This window comes from Cebidichthys violaceus, unplaced genomic scaffold (genome assembly GCF_023349555.1).
Source record: "Cebidichthys violaceus isolate CVI_PGR_0920_01 unplaced genomic scaffold, fCebVio1.0.p SCAF_102, whole genome shotgun sequence".
Classification (NCBI taxonomy): domain Eukaryota; kingdom Metazoa; phylum Chordata; class Actinopteri; order Perciformes; family Stichaeidae; genus Cebidichthys; species Cebidichthys violaceus.
In genome coordinates this window covers 89,264-106,015 of record NW_027176266.1, presented here as the reverse complement: position 1 = coordinate 106,015, position 16,752 = coordinate 89,264, and the positions used below count along the sequence as shown (strand labels likewise).

At 42.8% G+C, this 16,752-nt stretch overlaps 1 protein-coding gene across 1 annotated transcript in view; it reads right to left on the bottom strand.

The window, feature by feature from the left end:
* LOC137886897 (protein Niban 2-like) overlaps window positions 1-16,752 on the bottom strand; it is a 25,447-nt gene extending 8,695 nt beyond the window's left edge. The window contains exons 1-6 of the mRNA XM_068729574.1: window positions 16,438-16,752; window positions 10,184-10,314; window positions 8,823-8,951; window positions 8,616-8,721; window positions 7,940-8,107; window positions 568-683 (exon numbers count right to left, since the gene is read on the bottom strand). Of these exons, the coding sequence (XP_068585675.1) occupies window positions 568-683; window positions 7,940-8,107; window positions 8,616-8,721; window positions 8,823-8,951; window positions 10,184-10,314; window positions 16,438-16,492 (705 nt within the window). The 5' untranslated portion in view covers window positions 16,493-16,752. The remainder of the gene's footprint in view (window positions 1-567; window positions 684-7,939; window positions 8,108-8,615; window positions 8,722-8,822; window positions 8,952-10,183; window positions 10,315-16,437) is intronic.

Sequence of the window (16,752 nt, the reverse complement as noted above, 5' to 3'; positions counted from 1 at the left end):
TGTGTGTGTGTGTGTTGAGGGGTGGGGTCTTGTTGCTGACAGTCTGTTTGAAGGTCTTCTGTAGGTGCACTCTTGTACTTCAGTGTGAAGAAAGGGTGTGTTTGTAAAGCAGATGGAGTGTTTTTTTTTTCCTGCGCTTTATTCATTGAGAAAAGACTTTTCTCTGGGAAGCAGCCCCGCTAATTTTCTCTACCAGTGCATGTCGTCATCCACCATTGTGGCCTCTCAATAGGTTGAACTATGGCCCTGCACTCACAGTGACTGTTTCGTAGTTCTTCCTGAATATCTCTTTTAACTGTCACCTGCAGCAAGCATGCTATTTGAGGCTTAATACCCTCAGTGTTCATTTTTTATCACAGGCTGTAACCTCTGAAGGATGTAGCCCAAAAAGGTGATTTCTTCTGAGAACTTGCTAAAATGAGTTGGTGTAAAACTCATGGTCTAATGCCCTGGAAGCTGGCATCAAACAACCAGCAATGTGTATGTTTTTTTTTTTTTTAAATGCAGGCTTTATATGATCCAACCTCTGAGCTGAGACACAGTTGTATTGATATCTGAGATCCTGACCTGTGGGGGCGCTCCGCACATCATGTCCCAGGTCCCGTAGTGTCCCTTGGCTTGTCTGTGAAGTCTCACCGAGTCAGTGAAGGCTGGCGTCTGAACACTGGAGTCCTCTGACAGACCTGTTGGGGGCAGAGAAGAGCAGATGCTTGGTAACAACACATAGAGAAGACCCCCTCTCTCCCCCCTTTTTAAAGAAGATGCCGTTGACTGAGAGAAATGATCTTAATAGCAAGATTGGGGGACGCTTTTTTTGAATTGCATGATTTCTTCGTATTGAAGTAAGGTATCAAAAATCCTCTACAATGACTAAAAGGGTGTTTTCTTGACGTGAGATGAACAAATGCTCGGAAATTTCATTTGTTTCTGTAGATTTCCCACTCTAACAACCGTTTCCACAACATCCGAGTCATTTCTGTGTGACGGTCTGAGTGTCTATTTTTTTGGCCAGCGGTATATTCAGTAACAGTCGCTGGACTGCAGCACATGACACATGCACATTCGGCCCATCGCACACACTGTTGTGTCATCACCCATAAAACGGGAAGATGTTGCTTGTTGGAGGACAGATGTCATGTGGTTGCCCCGGGTTACCGCCACACCCAGCTGACGGGACAATAGCAGCAGCTCACAAAGCAACATGCGTGTGTTTTTAGGAAGTTGGCTCTTATCATGTGGTTGTGTTTAAGTGATGAAAATACAGCTGCCTCTCTCAAGGCAACGATAAACATCCCTCACAAAAGAGTGTGAGCAGGTGTATGGAATAACACATCCCTATAATTAGCAGTTTGTTCTTCCTTAAAATAAAAAGGGCCGATGCTTCAGTTGTGTTCTACTCGTGGCAACAACAGTCAGTCAGTCTGACGCAGAAATGTGTAATTAAAGGATAGGTTTTCTGTTTGCCAAACTAGCCCTGATTGAAATGTTTACCATCATTTATGATCGGTCAGTAATTTAACACAACTTCAACAATAGCAACAATACTTTATACAAGTACAGTGAGTGCTGTACTTCCACTGAGCAGTGGTGAAAGAAATATTTAGACCCCTTACTTAACAACCCATTACAGTAACATCAGGCTAATGTTTAGGATGACATGGCAAAAAAATGGTTCTTAAAATATATATATTTTTTAAATTGCATAGCCTGTTCGGGACAGTACAGCGTCCACGCTTGCTGATTCTTCTTAAAGTCCCAACAAATGAGAGATCAAAATCCAGTTTCCTAAACGGCACAATGGATGAATAGTTGGTTTACCAACGGAGTGATTTGTTTGTTGTATGTGAAGCCTATTATACACAAGCATTCAATGTGTGTGTGTTCATCAAGTTGTTTTGTCTGTGGCTGTGCGTCAGTGACTCAGAGGAGCCTGACAAAGACAGGAAGTGACCAAGAAGTGAGGAGGGGGAGGGCCAGAGCCAGACAGGAAGCTGTCTCTGCTCCCAGCCCACTAACTTTTTGCTGACGGGCTGAGGGCTGTGTGTTAGCTTGTTTTGGCACGAGGTTTCATGGGAATTCACTGGATAAGGATAGAGGCGCAGTGGGAAAATAGTGGCACAGAAGGCTGCCACGTTGGCAGGTGACCAGCCATCGTCTGGAGGTCAACTGCAGTGAAAAGTGTCTGAGGGACGCAGCAGCAGTCGTGGTTTAAAATCCTTATACCAAACATTTTATGACCCACAACTGATAATGTGCATGTCAACAACAGCCACGTGGCCCTTTTTTGAAGTGTACTTGACAGTCAACCAACCAGTTTTCCACATGAATATAATTGATTTGGATGGTTTCACATGGCTGAATTCTGTGTAGTCCTTAGCTAACTCACAGACTCCATGGCAAGGAAATTTATACTTCCTGTTTACATCTGTCTTACAGAAGTAACACAGAATAGCAATAGGAATGACAGACCTAACTCCTCCTTTGGGTCTCTAACTCTTGATGTTTTTGGTGTTTTACTCATGTTAGCTAGCCAGCTGCAACGGTAATAGGAACATGGTACATGCATATTGAGTAGCTGTGGGTGATGATGGACTGCTGACCTACTGTAGTTCAAAATCAGTATCCTGTTTTTGCGGACGTGACTGGAAGTTATGGGAAAGAGAAGCAAAAACAGTCTGAGTAGAGCCCTAAAATAAATAGTAATAGTAAATACGTATTATTAAGTGCTTTCATACTGTTTACATGGCCTGGCACTGGTCTGTGGCCTGGTGGCCGGGAGCCACATTCAGTCTTTGTGTTTGCCGTTTGGTTTACAAGACTATATCAGTCATTTGAACACTTTCAGGGCACAAACTACGGTCAGATCACCAGTGTGAAATACCTGAAAAGCGAAGTCTTCTACATTCTTATCTTGCTGCTCACTTTCAGAGAATTTTCTTCTGGGTGCCAGGCCTGTAAACCACTACACATTCTCCATATGTCTGAACCAAGCTAGATCAAAGAGCAGATTAGAGTTTCTCTGCTGTGTGTGTGTGTGTGTGTGTGTGTGTGTGTGTGTGTGTGTGTGTGTGTGTGTGTGTGTGTGTGTGTGTGTGTGTGTGTGTGTGTGTGTGTGTGTGTGTGTGTGTGTGTGTGTGTGTGTGCTTTGTATAAATAGAACATGTGGCAGCACTTACCACCATCTCTTTATGTGAGGCATTTCCCTCCCTGCCTTGCACACCACGCTCTGGTTGGTGGGATCTTAGCAGCAGCCGTGGATGAGTTCCCAGGCCTTCACATCTACAAATGTGCGCGCGTTTCCCCGGAGTTAAATATATTTGACGTTTTTAAAAACCCACTAAGCATTTGACTGTCAAATACTGTCTGATTAGACTTCGGCTTCAGGGCACCTGCCTTGACGAGATCAAAGCGGGTTTTACACACTTCATTCGAACCCTCACACTGCTGCTGCTGCTCCCACTGACATGCATGAGTAGCATTTCCCCATATGGTGCAGCCCTATGGAACCAGCCAAACCCACAGTACAATAAATACTCACTGAAATGTACCGTCAACCGCAGACATCACAAACACATGACTGAATACGTCCTAAAATGCAATTTTAGCAAGTCCCTACCTCCAGCAGCAGCAACTGACAGAATGCTGGACTCCTGTCTTGGTTTATTTTGTATATTAGTGCTCTAATATATTGTCTGGAAGTGACACCATAGAGTACAGCATTTTGAATTGTATAGCATGCTGAAAAGCACACTGCCCTGCGACTAACAAGCCACACACCTGGCTTCAAATGTACTTTTATTGTCCTTTTGAATGCTCGTCTCTTGTTGCGGAGTGGAATTAGTGTGAGGTCTGTGGATCAGAGCAGGGGGCTGGTGGTGGTTTTAGAGGCTGTGGGGGTGGAGACCTGTCTCTGATTGATGGTTCTCTAGTGGCCCAGCAGCAGCTTTGGCGCAGTCTTTGACTGCTGATGTGATGCAGCCTCAGTCTGGCTGCTGGACTGCTGCACAAGGGCAAAAGCTAATGATTATTTTGTATTATTAATTAATTTCTTGTTTTGTTTTTTGTTTTTTTTAAATAATTGATGAATCGTAAAAATTACAAAAAATGATGTATTGAGAGCCCAAGATGATGTCCTCGTTTTGTTTCTTTTATTTGACCCACAATTCAAAAACTAAATTATGAATGATATGAAAACGAAGGGAACAAATCCTCACATTTCAGAAGCTGGAACTAACAAATGTTTGCCAATTTAGATTTTTTAAAAAGTGCTATTAAAGCTACTACGAGGAACTTTGGTTCTCTGTTGATTTTGGGCGGTCCCTGTGGACAAGAGCGGTAGTGTTTCCCTCCAGAAAACCGCTCATTTACCACAGCAAGGTCAGACAGTCTGCCCTGCACTGTCCTGGTTCTGGTTCTCCCGTCCCTCTCCTCTCCCTGCAGCGGGCCCAGCAATACGGCCTGTGTTGCCAGCAGCGTTGTGTCGGTTCCCGGTGAGGACCGGCGGAGCAGCGAGGCAAAGCTCTGCTCCTGGCTGTAAGGAGCAGACGCTGCTGCCGGGCACGGATTTTTGCAGGAATCGGACCCATTAGTATTAAATTGACACTGTTTTGTAACTAGTTCAAAGTTCCTTTTAGCAATTAAAAATGTTGTGCAGAATACTGCGATGAAGTCATCTGTTAACTGAGCTCATTAACAGGATGCTTTGCAAGTCAGCCTGTTCAGGCGATGCAAAGCAGCGGCCGATCATTTCACTGGAGAGCTATTGAGGATAAAACAACAAGAGCTTTAGTGAATTCAAAATAGATCTTCAGTGTGTCCGTGTTTTACATTTGACTTGTGGTTTTTACTTATCAAACCCAGCTGAATAGTGTCGGTGATCAGCAGAGGAACTGCTTTGCCTAAAGCTTCTGTGCTCCTAGAAGTTTATTCTTCATGTACACTGAAGTATTTTCTGTACCATTGCTGACATTCTCTGTCAGAATCAGAAGTGGTGAATGCACTGGTCATTTCTCACTTAAGTGTATTCCATTTACAGCCATTCAATCTTGCTGGTAATGATTTAATATTTTTTAAAAAGGTGTTACTTGCAACCTTATCAAGTTTGTGTGTGTGTGTGGGTGTATATGAGTGTATTAATGAAACTGCAGAGAGGGCAGGGGTCAGGCTGTAAAACCATTTATCACTCCCAGGAAAAGTCTTTTCCCGGTTCTGGTTTTCCTCAAAACACCAGTGGGCCTGTGCGTGTCAACACAGGCCAAACACATGAATGCCAAATCCACACTGACACCAGCCACGGCGACAGTAAAACAGCAACACGCTCTTCGCTGTTCCTTACAACATATCCCTGGAGCCCAGCCTCACAGCTGGAATGTACAGCAGGGACTCTGGCGTTCACTGAGCGTGCCCGAACAGGTAGTGTTTGGGAAGTAACGGGTGAGCTTGACAGGATACAGACAAGAGGCAGACTTTGTTTTACAGTTAGAACATGCGTGCGCTGATGTTGGTGTTTGACTTCTAATTCTATTTGCCCATTGGCTGTGTGGTTAGGGATAAGGCTTTGAATTCATGCAACTCAGTTGGCATGATAGTTGGCTATGTGGAAAACAAGGTTGAATCAGGTTGGGCAACTTTGTTCCCGAACCAGGATTGTTTGGGCTTCAACTTACAGTGGAAACATTTAGAAAAACTAACATGCATGCTTGCTTGCATCCTTCTGTAGGTGCTGAGTGATTTAATGCAGCTCACTTGATAATTACAAAAGATGTGACGATGCATGCTGACAATCACTTAGAGCACTACTGCAGACATTTCAGCCATACTTAAGCTTTCATATGGGGAAAGCTGTTGTAGCCTTGGAGCTCAAACAACACAGACAGCATTATACTCATATGTACACGCCCACAGCCAGGTACTGTAAAACCACATGCTTGTGTGCTTGAAAATTAGGGTCAGCTAAGGTAAAGTCTTTTCTTTGTGCATCAAAAAAAACTAAAGAAAGTGGATGTTAGCAATATGTTGCCAAAATGTTAGTATGTATTGTTCCCCAAAGTTAAATATATAATAGGTTTAAAACGGCTTTAGTGTGGGTACTATTTACTACAGGTATATAGGGTGAACAAATTAACTAATATTAATACTTAGATTTTCTGAAAGTTTATGTTTAAATATGTAGATGAGACATTATCTATTTTTTAGTATTCAGCAAATAGACAAAGTAGTAAAGTAAAGACATAAATATGTATTTTGGTTGTTTTATTTCCACTAGTTAAAAGAAAACAGGAGTAAAACAGATCTCAGTGCATTACAGTCAGTGTTTTTGCCTGTAGTGTCTCCAAGCAAGCCCAATCATGTTCACAACAGCAGCCGTTTTGTTTATCTCCGAATCTCTGTTTTGTATTTCAATCTCAACTTCCACACTTTTCCCACTCATTCGGATTCTCTCTGTCTCAAGTCTAAATGGAGCACGCTGAATGAGAGATCACACACTCGCACGCCCACAAAAATGACCTAGACTCACCTCAAACAAAGGGAGCTGCAAAATCGAAATTTAAATGGACCTGCTAATTACAATTTCATTCTTAATAGTGTTAGTTTGACACGCCACAAGGTTTGGAAGCGGGCCAATCATTCCTACCACTTTAGTTTCTTCTACACAAAGGCCAAAGGTGCCATTCTAAGTTGTCTTGCCAAGCCGAGAGACATGACAACATGAGAATAAAATGGATTACCTTATGTTTGAACATCCTCTGGCATGTCTCTGCCTCCTGTGTCTCAACACAATGTCACATGAGTCATGCCGTCACAAAAACAATCCTTAATAGCGGATCAAGAGTAGTTCTCCACCCAGATAAAACAAACACCTTCTATTTTGCAACCAAATGCAAAACGCACCGCAGGATCCTGCAAAATACCATCAATGCACGAACAAAAGCCAACACTCAAACAAAGAAGGGCGGGTGAAACAACCTGTACAATTTTAAAAAGTCTAATAGAAAAGGGAAAAGCAGCTCGTCATTGCCACAACATTCTTCAAGCTTTTGAAAAACACGTCAGCTTATGATGCATTTAGCTTGATAGTAGCCGTTCGTTGGGCCAGCACATCACTACACTGATGACATTGTAATGCCCCAATGGTTAAAGTAGAGTCCGCTTTGCCGTTCTTTCATGATGTTAAAGTAAACAATTCTAATGTCAATATTTCACAATGAAAGCCTTTCAGGAAAGAGAAGGGATTAGGGCTATTCAGGACGATGATTACTCTGTCTACTATTGGGTTGATTAATTGGTTATTCATTGTAAAAACACCCATCACAATTTCTCAGAGCCTAAATCCACATCATTAAAAACAAATGAAGGAAGAGTTGATTGTGAATTAACAGCTAATCAAAAACCAGTAATCTTCTCACTAAATATGCAAAAAATTTAAAACAGGAAAACAATGAATTGGGTCTGGTTCTCTCCTCAGCTGAGTAAATAAAATCCCTGCAGCGCTAGTTGAGTGATTGTCTATCTTGGCTGTAAAATGTGTAACATTTGGAGCTCTGATCCAACGACGACAACATGTCTCACTGTAGCCAAGACTACTAGAATAAGACAAATACCCATCATTCCGGCTGCATCTCACATTCAACCAGCTCACTCTGAAGGCATGTAAAGGCTTCACTATGAGACACACACACACACACACACCCTCGTGTGAACCACCAACAACGGTAGACAGGCAGAGAGAGGCACTAATTGTCCGGAGCACAGAGAGAAAGATGTGTACTGTAAGCGCTGGACAACTGAATTTAACAATTTATCATCTCTTGTGCTCATCGCAGTTCTCCATAAATAATCTGAATCTCATTCATTTAACACTGCCAGGGACCCTTTTAAGCCGTGTTACTTCCCTACTTCTCTACAAGTGAAGTCGTCGTGCGCTTGTGTCTTTTCTTACCGTTGTTACTGTGTCGGACACAGTCCTGCAGCACTGCGTGCCACTTCTTCTGCTCCTTCTCCGTCATCACACAGAAGTAGTGGTGGCGGGCGTACGGGTGCCACAGGATGAGGGGGAACTCGGTCGCACACTTGATGAACGGATTACTGCCCACTTTGGCCTTGATACCTGTAACGGGTCACATGACAGAGCGAGAATAAGTAACTGCAAGATCTAGACAGCGCTTTACAGGCAATGAGGAAAATGCAAAAAGAAAAAGGTGTGTGTGTGTGTGTGTGTGTGTGTGTGTGTGTGTGTGTGTGTGTGTGTGTGTGTGTGTGTGTGTGTGTGTGTGTGTGTGTGTGTGTGTGTGTGTGTGTGTGTGTGTGTGTGAGAGAGAGAGGGGAGAATTTATTAAAGTATTGGGGATTAAATGTTTAAATGTGTATATTTGGAAATTAAACAACTACTCTTTTTGTTCATTTTAAATTCCAGTTTACTTGAATTCATTAATTTGGAGAAAGAGTTTTTAAAAAATGACACTGATTTAATGCCCAGCCAACAGAACAACAATGTATGTTCAAGTAAAACAGACAATACGATACTATATATCAACCATTTTTAGCCATATTTTCTCATATATATATATTGTCATATTTACAGTATCTATTAACTATTTTCTTTGTAATTGTCCTACCTGGCAGGCTGGTATTAATCAGCTCCATGTATTCCTCTATTGAGGTCAGGGCCTTGTACCCAGCGCAGTTGATGGTTCCTTTTGGGTGAAGGCCTCGGTCGTGTGCCTGTTGGAAAGATTGCAAGAAAAAAAACCACGGCCAGCTGTTTTAACACACCCAAATCACCGAATGGGACAACCGTTCAGTCGAGTAAGAAGTGCACTCACTGTTTTGCTCTCATAGAGGCTGATGGTGTAGCTGTTTGGCACAGATACAAAGCGATTCCTCCACTTCCGATTCTCCTCCAGATACTGAAACAGACTCCCTGAGAAGATGGACCGGCCTGCCAGAGGGTCCTGAAAAATCAGATTTTATGTATCATTGCAAAGCATATGCGCATAATTTGTGTTTATTCAGAGAAGGTCCTCAACTCTGCAAGAGACCTGAAGAGTAGGTGGTCTTTTTTGTTTCGTGTGTGTGTGTTTGCCCAAGGATACACAGCACCCACTTTGTTTTCAGATTTCCTGTTTTAGATCAAGTATTACTGTAACTGAGATCGCTCAGAGAGGAAGGAAAGAACGAAGGGGACAGAAGTGAGTAGAAGAGCTGAAACATAAAGAGGCGCTTGGGTTAGAGGACAGATTTGCTGCTGTTGTTTGCTGGAAACTGTTAAATTACTGTATCTGTTCATTTTGTGTGCATTAGTGACAGGGTCACTTGAGCTTAACTCTGGGAATAGAGCAGAAAGAAAGGGATGATCCTTCAAAAGTACAGGCTTATATTATTGTATTATGTTTTACTAAAACCATGCAGATTGTTTACAAGGATGCAATCAGTATAAACTGCTCTTCACTTAGATTGTATTGTATGTACTTATGCATCCAAAAGTCTGTTTTATATATACTTTGTATACACGTGTGTGTGTGTGTGTGTGTGTGTGTGTGTGTGTGTGTGTGTGTGTGTGTGTGTGTGTGTGTGTGTGTGTGTGTGTGTGTGTGTGTGTGTGTGTGTGTGTGTGTGTGTGTGTGTGTGTGTGTGTGTGTGTGCGCATATCTCCGTTCATGTGTGAAATGTGCTCCACTTCCCTCTCAGTGATTGAAAATGTGAACAAAAGTGGGACCTACAGTACATTCAGCAACCAAAAAGATGAGAGGAAAACAAAAAGTGGTCGAGCAGAGGCCTCGCTTGTGAGGTATTTACTGGCACATAGACCCCAAGAATGAGTTCATTCATGCCTCGCGTAGAACATTGAGCTCTGTTTGCCTAACAAAGCTTACATTGATGCAAGGTTGTGTTATTCATAAATCGTTTAGCTAAAAACAATGGTGTAAATTAATTTGACAGCTTGTAAGATGGAAGACAGGAAGCTGGAGCGAGTTCAGTTTGTTAAATGCTGAATGACTTATTTCCAAGAAACATATGAGCGTATGTCTGGTAAACACAACATTTTATGTGGCGCTTTGTGAAGGAACTCAGTTTTACAGATCAACTAATCGATTAGTCGACAAAACCGTAACAGTTTCTCTAGTCACGGACAGCCCCGATCAGGTTTAAACCTCTCTGTTATAATAGATACAATTGCACGTGCCTTCCTGTGAAGCAGCTGTGACTGCGTTCCTCCTCCTCCTTCTATCTCGAAGCGGACGCTGTTGAAGAGAGCGACTGCGTACTGCTGCTCGTACACGTCGCTGAACTCCTTCATCACATCTCTGGTCCGAGCTACAGGAGGACACACACAGAGAGAGAGAGACACACAAGATCAGGAAAACATCCACACTACACAGTCAAGTGAAAAATGACATCTTAATGTTTAACGATAATAGATTGTGCTGAAAGGTACAAATATTTAAGTTTAACACAAAAAAAAAGACTGTCCTGCAATGAAAAATAATGAAGAAAGCTTGAATCAAATGGTAAAAGTTCATGTTTGGTTCCGATTTCCAACAAGAAAGACTTGACAAAGTCTTGCAACCTTATCAACTTTATTTTGGAAATGATTTTCAAAACGTATCGGTTGCAATTTAAGTATCTTTGTTCAACGTTGGCTGTGTATATTTGGGGAGCTGCAATTCTCCTGTGTGGACATGCTGTCTTATACTGAGTCTCACCCTGTCAGAAAGGCCACAACCTCCACTGCCGCTATCAGCACTTTATGAAAAGTGCCATATAGTCAAATTCAAAGTGGGCAAGAAAACAGCACTCAACAAAGAGATACCAAACGTGTATTATCAGCACAGTTCACTTTATATGAAAGCTGTCTGGTACAGCGCTGTAATTGGTTACATTTTTGGGACGGAAAGCTTTTTTAAGATATATTATATAGAGTAATGGTAAATCAATCATGAAAATAATTGTTCGTTGCAGCCCTAGATTGAAGCGAAAGTATGGAGTCTCCCTATGGGTATCAATTCAGATGAATCAATGTTTTCCTGTATTGCATAGATCCTTTCCACAGCTTGACTCAGCATTTCTTTTCTACCACTGTCTGCGAGCAGCATCCTACTAAATAGTCTAAGAACCTGCTGGAGGGGACATGAGCTTTTCCCACATTCCAGTGCTGGAAAATGAGTTGGTTTGCGAGTCGATCGGTGTGTTTGGCTCAGTCAGCAGCAGACAGAGTTGACTATGATGTTTATGGAAGGGACAACGCAGGAAAGAAAGAGCCGGCATGCAGTGGGAGAGCAGGAAGGAAAGAGCTGACAGGACAGGATAGACAGGGAGAGAATGTGGAGGAGACGGGACAGGGACACACAAACTGGTTAAAAGCTCTGCGTCACACCAGGAGGAGATGCAAGGACAGGTTAGAGGAAATATAGAGGACATTTTTGAGACGGCTAAAACAAAGACTCCTAAATCCACTGTTTAGTAGGGCTGGCTATTGAATCTTGATACTTTTTTTATATTAAAAAAAAAGGTTTTTCGGAATGTCTTGTCATCCGTTCTGGTTCACTCACTCAAGTCAAATGCGCCTACTTTGTCTCCCCTGAGGTCCCAAAAAGCTATTTTTATGTTATTATCTTGTTTTGCACAAGATATGGATGTTATCCATCTTATTTTGTTATTCTATAATGGTGGATATTGGATGTTTCAACTCTCTCTTTACAGTCAGTGAAAATTTCCAAAAGATTAGTGCTGGCTAACGGGGCTTCCTGAGAGTTGGTACTTTCCACTGGTTGTCTTGCTGTGCCAAAGTCAGCAGACTGGATAATTGTACACGGGCAGTCTTTTGGGCACTTGGAAATTGGAATTTGGGAACAAAGGCCACATCATAAATCACATACTCAAACCTCTGTTTCAACCTGTGTAGGCATGCCAAAAAGTTCTGTTATATCCATTCATACACCACATACAAGACCCATAGAGAAAGCTAGTCCCTAGTCTAAGTGTGTTATATGAATTAATTAACTAGTACATCTTGATATAATTTTCCATTTGTTGCCGCTTATCCGGGGCCTGGTCATTGTGGCTAAGCAAGGTAGTTTAGACATTCCTCCTCCCAGCAACTTTTTCCAGCTCCTCCTGGGAGATCCTGAGGCGTTCCCAAGCTAGATGAGATATATAATCTCCCTAGCGTGTTGTGGTTCTACCTACCACCGAGTCTCCTACCAGTTTGACATGGCAAGAAAATCTCCAAAGAAAGGCCCCCTAACCCTATCTCTAAGGGTGAGTCCAGATACCCAACGTAGGAAAGTTATTTTGACTGCTTCTATCTGCGATCTCATGCTTTCGGCCTCTCTACCTAAAGCTCATGATCATAGTTGAGGGTTGGAACACAGATCAAGTGGTAAATTGAAAGCTTTCCCTTCCAGCGCTCTCTTCACGCCTTGCTGCTGACACGGCACCAATCCGTCTTTTGATCCCATGCTCCAGTTTAACCTCACTCATGATCAAGACCAGAAGATACTTGAACTCCTTCACTTGATGTAGCAACTGACTCCCAACCTGGAGGGAGCCATCCACCATTTTCTGCCAGAGAATCATGACCTCAGACTTAGAAGTGCTGACTCTCAGCTCGACCACCTCACATTTGACTGCTAACCCCCCCCCGAACCACTTCATCTGGAAAGAGAAGAGAAGCCGAGGTTCCCAAACTAGACACTGTCCTCACCCTGGCTATGCCTTGAGATCCTATCCATGAAAATCACAAACAGAATTGGTGACAAACTGACTACACCGGCAGAGCCCATCACCCACTGAAAACGTGTTGACTTCCTGCTGACGATACCGGCACAGCTGTCACCTTGGTTATATAGTATAAGGGACGGATAGCTTGTAGGTTGCTACAAGGTGATCTGTTTCACTCTTAAGAGTCAGATTTTATAAAAAACAACTTGTCTCAGTTTCAAAACAAAGCTCATTATCTCTTCTCTGACATGTTTTTGACATCAGATGATTCGCTACACCCTCACAAGACTTAAGGGACATGGTCGTAAGTCTTCTCTAAGTCCACAAAACACATGTAGACTGGATGAGCAAACACCCATGAACCCTTAAGTCCCATTTAAAAGAAAAAATGTGAACCAACACCACAGTCTGCCATTCCAGAGGCAATGTTGCAAACTCAATGTAACATTGAAGAACTGCATCACCCAAGACAGACCAACAATGTTCAGAGCTTTTCGCATCTCACCCACACCTGGCGCCATGCTGCTGGTGAGCTTCAGAGACCTCTGCCAGGGATATGGGTCAGGCTTTCCCCACATTTTCAAAAGCTGCAGCCCATGTGTTCGTTGAGTTCTGGAGTCCCTCAAAGTTCTCTTTCCACCCTTCCACCATATCCCCAACCAGGGTCAGCGGTTCTCCTCACCTGCTGAACACAGCCTGAAGCAATCCCTGCTTTTCCCTACGTGAGAACTCCTTGACACCCAAGTCTTTACTTCAGCTACCAGTGAAGCCGCAGCCCTTCTAGCCTCCTGGTACCTGCCTGCTGCTTCAGGAGACCCCTGTGCCAACAAAGCCCAAAAGGTCTTCTTCTTAACCTTGATGACCTCCTTCTCAGGTCGCCGCCACGACATGCATCAGAAATTCTTCCGGGACCTCACGGACAGAGGCCTCAGCCAGATGTTCTCAGTTCTACCTCACTACACGTTTGGGTTCACCAGGTGTGTTCCTTACAGTCCTGACAGTCTTCCCTGCCATCTGATCCAACTCACCACCAGGTTGACAGCTGTGCTCATTTCTTGACCCAAGTGTACAAGACATACGGCTGCAGATCTGACGGGAGGTGGAGTGGTGCCAACTAGATACAATTGGGCTCACGTCTATGCATAGCAGTGGGACCAAACTCCAGGAAAGGGGCAGGACTTGCTTTCCTGGGCTGGTGTGGGAATACTGACAAGCCCCCGGCTGAGCTCCGCTGTGTTGAAGTTTATCCCTGAGAACCAAAGGATCACCTCTATGTATGTATGTATATTGGGGCGGCTGTGGCTTAGCAGCTATGGTGGGTTGTCCCTTAATCATCTTTATTCGATCCTCAGCTCCATCCTGCTTAGGGTGGGTTAAATACAGATGTCAAATTCGATGTATGTACGTGACGATTGGAATTAAGATTAAGAGAACCTCATGCCTTTTAGTTGTTGAATGCTACAAAAAATATAAATTTTTCAGAAACTAAAATGAACGATTGAAGTCAGAGATGTTGGCATAAGCTGCTGGCTGATATTGTGAGCATAATTCACTCCCAGCTTTTGCTTTCATTTAAAAGTCGCAGTCTTTAGATATTTGAGAAACGACTGCAAGATCTTCATTATGGATGGTCTTCATTATTTACCTAGCCTGTAGTCAAACAAGCCAATAACTTTGTCTCTCTTAAGTGCATATTGCGTCCGTGTTGTGTGGGCTCACGAGGGAGATCATTTTGTGAGAATGTGCTTGGGCAGCGATGATGAAGAAATCGCTTTGTGGGGAGGTGCACACTCCAAACAAGACTCCCAATGCAAAAATGCTGAGTAGAATACAGTCACTCCCCCTCTCTTCACCAATCACACACACATACATTCAAAGTACATAAAAGGGCATGCTATTTGCTATGCTATCAATGTGTACTTTACATGCTTGAATACATGCAAAGAAGAGTGCAAAGGACCTACAGATAGATGGGTAGAGGTGACACGCTGTGTGAGAGCCAGACAGCAGTTTCAGCTATTAATCTTGTGACATGTTCTTACCTGCTTTACCTCTGCGACTCACTCATTATGTTCTCCTCTCCCTACTCCTCTGATTCATCTCTTCATGTGTATGTATTTCTCAGCCAGACTCGCAACATGAAAATATTGCACTACTTTGGGTAATCTAGTTGAAAACCTGAAATGATGGGGGCTCTGTCAACAGTTGTTTGGATGTGGATGTTTTTAACTAAGACCAACTTTTAGACACCTTTGTCAGTTGAGCCAGTCCCATTCTATATAGTGAGGGTGGAGTCAGATATAGGGCTGCAAAAAATAAATATATATATTATATCTATGAAATAATGCATTATTTTTGGAATAGTTAATGAAGCATTTAGAAAACGTTGCAAAAGATGGATGCCTCAAATATTCCCCTCATCCCAAAGTGACATCTTCCAATTTCTTTTTTTTTTTTTTTTCTTTGATTATCAAATTTGTTGTCGAAAAAAATTGTTTTAGCAAATACCACACCAGTCTGAGTCTCTTCAGATACACTGTAATAAACAAACCCTATGTAAACTGAGAAACCAGCTTCCATCAATGTTATTCTCACTACTTTGAACTATTTCTGAGAGTGTTTCTCTTTCTGGTTCATAAGAAACAGCAGCAACAAACACGCTGAGTGTCTGAAACCTCAAGAACATAGTCGTCGGTTTGCAGGAGTGGTTTCCTCATGCTAGTATGCCTGCCAGCATACACACAAGCACAATTACAATCCTGAAGGAACACCATAACTGAGACTAAAATGATTCTGAAAGCAACAAAGTCTGGAGGATCTAAACGGTAATAAAACATGTAACCAAGCAAGTCTTCTCCCTTTTCCTAAGATGTTTTAGACCTCGGATGCATTGCCAAACTTCTTCTAGCAATGAAAGTCTTATCTTTTTAAAGAAAGCATCCAGGCCTACATATTCATGGAAGTGTTTCATGGACTCGTTCCTCTGCTTCCCTCTGCTCCCATTCCTTGTTGCAAAATAACCACACAGATCTGCACAGTTCACAGTGGGAGGCTGGAGCAATCTGAGACTTAAATAGCAGGCAGTCCCAAACTTATACAAACATGCTCCCCTTTGGGAAACCTACTTATTATCTCTGAGAAATAGGCCTGCAGCAGAGATCGGGGAACTGTTCAAGTAGAGCAGGGCAACAATACGCTGATATGAAAGAAAAGCTTTGTCCTAGAATGAAACGGGAAAGGGGACACTTGCTGAGGGAGACTTAAAAAGCTGGGTGTCTGCAGGCATTAGAGTTCAATTTGATGTATTTCAACACATCATACAGTAATAAGAAATGTAAGTCAGATATGTTTTGTGTGTGACAAATCATGCAGAGGGTCTTAGTGGATTTCCCTCTGCAGGTCAGTAAGGACAACTCAGTTTAAATATGTATTTGATCTATAATAAAGCTTCCACCAACACATAAGTACGAGTTTTCTGACAAATAAGGAAATCGGATAAGAATTTGTTGAAATTGAAACAGTTAGACGATTTCTACGGCCCCTTACTTGGAAAATATAGACATTGTAAGAGTTTTTTTAATGATAACTTATAATTGTCAAATACGTTGTTATACATTTTTATGAGCATGTAAGTTTTGGATATGAATAAAATAACTGAAGAAAATGTCTACATTAGTCCTCCAGCTGCAGCTCAGCCACTCCTCACTCCAGCCTTACCTGTTATCACCTCCCGCCTGCCCTCATCCAGGTGAGAGGAAACCACGTCCCCCATGGTTACAGGAGAGCCCCACAGAACCCGTATCGGTGTATCCGAGCTGCTTAGAGGTTGTACTTAAGGAGAAAATACGTCTTGGTTATACGTCCAGTAGTCTCAAATATCCGAGCAGATCCACCGGTGAAAAAAAACCAAACCCTTCCCTCCAGAGAAGCGCACGGCTCTGGCGCTGACTGCGTGTCTTCTCTCCCGTTTAGAGGTGGAGGAATGCGGCGAGGTAACGACTCCCCGCCGGTGAGGAGCAGGAGGAGGTGAAC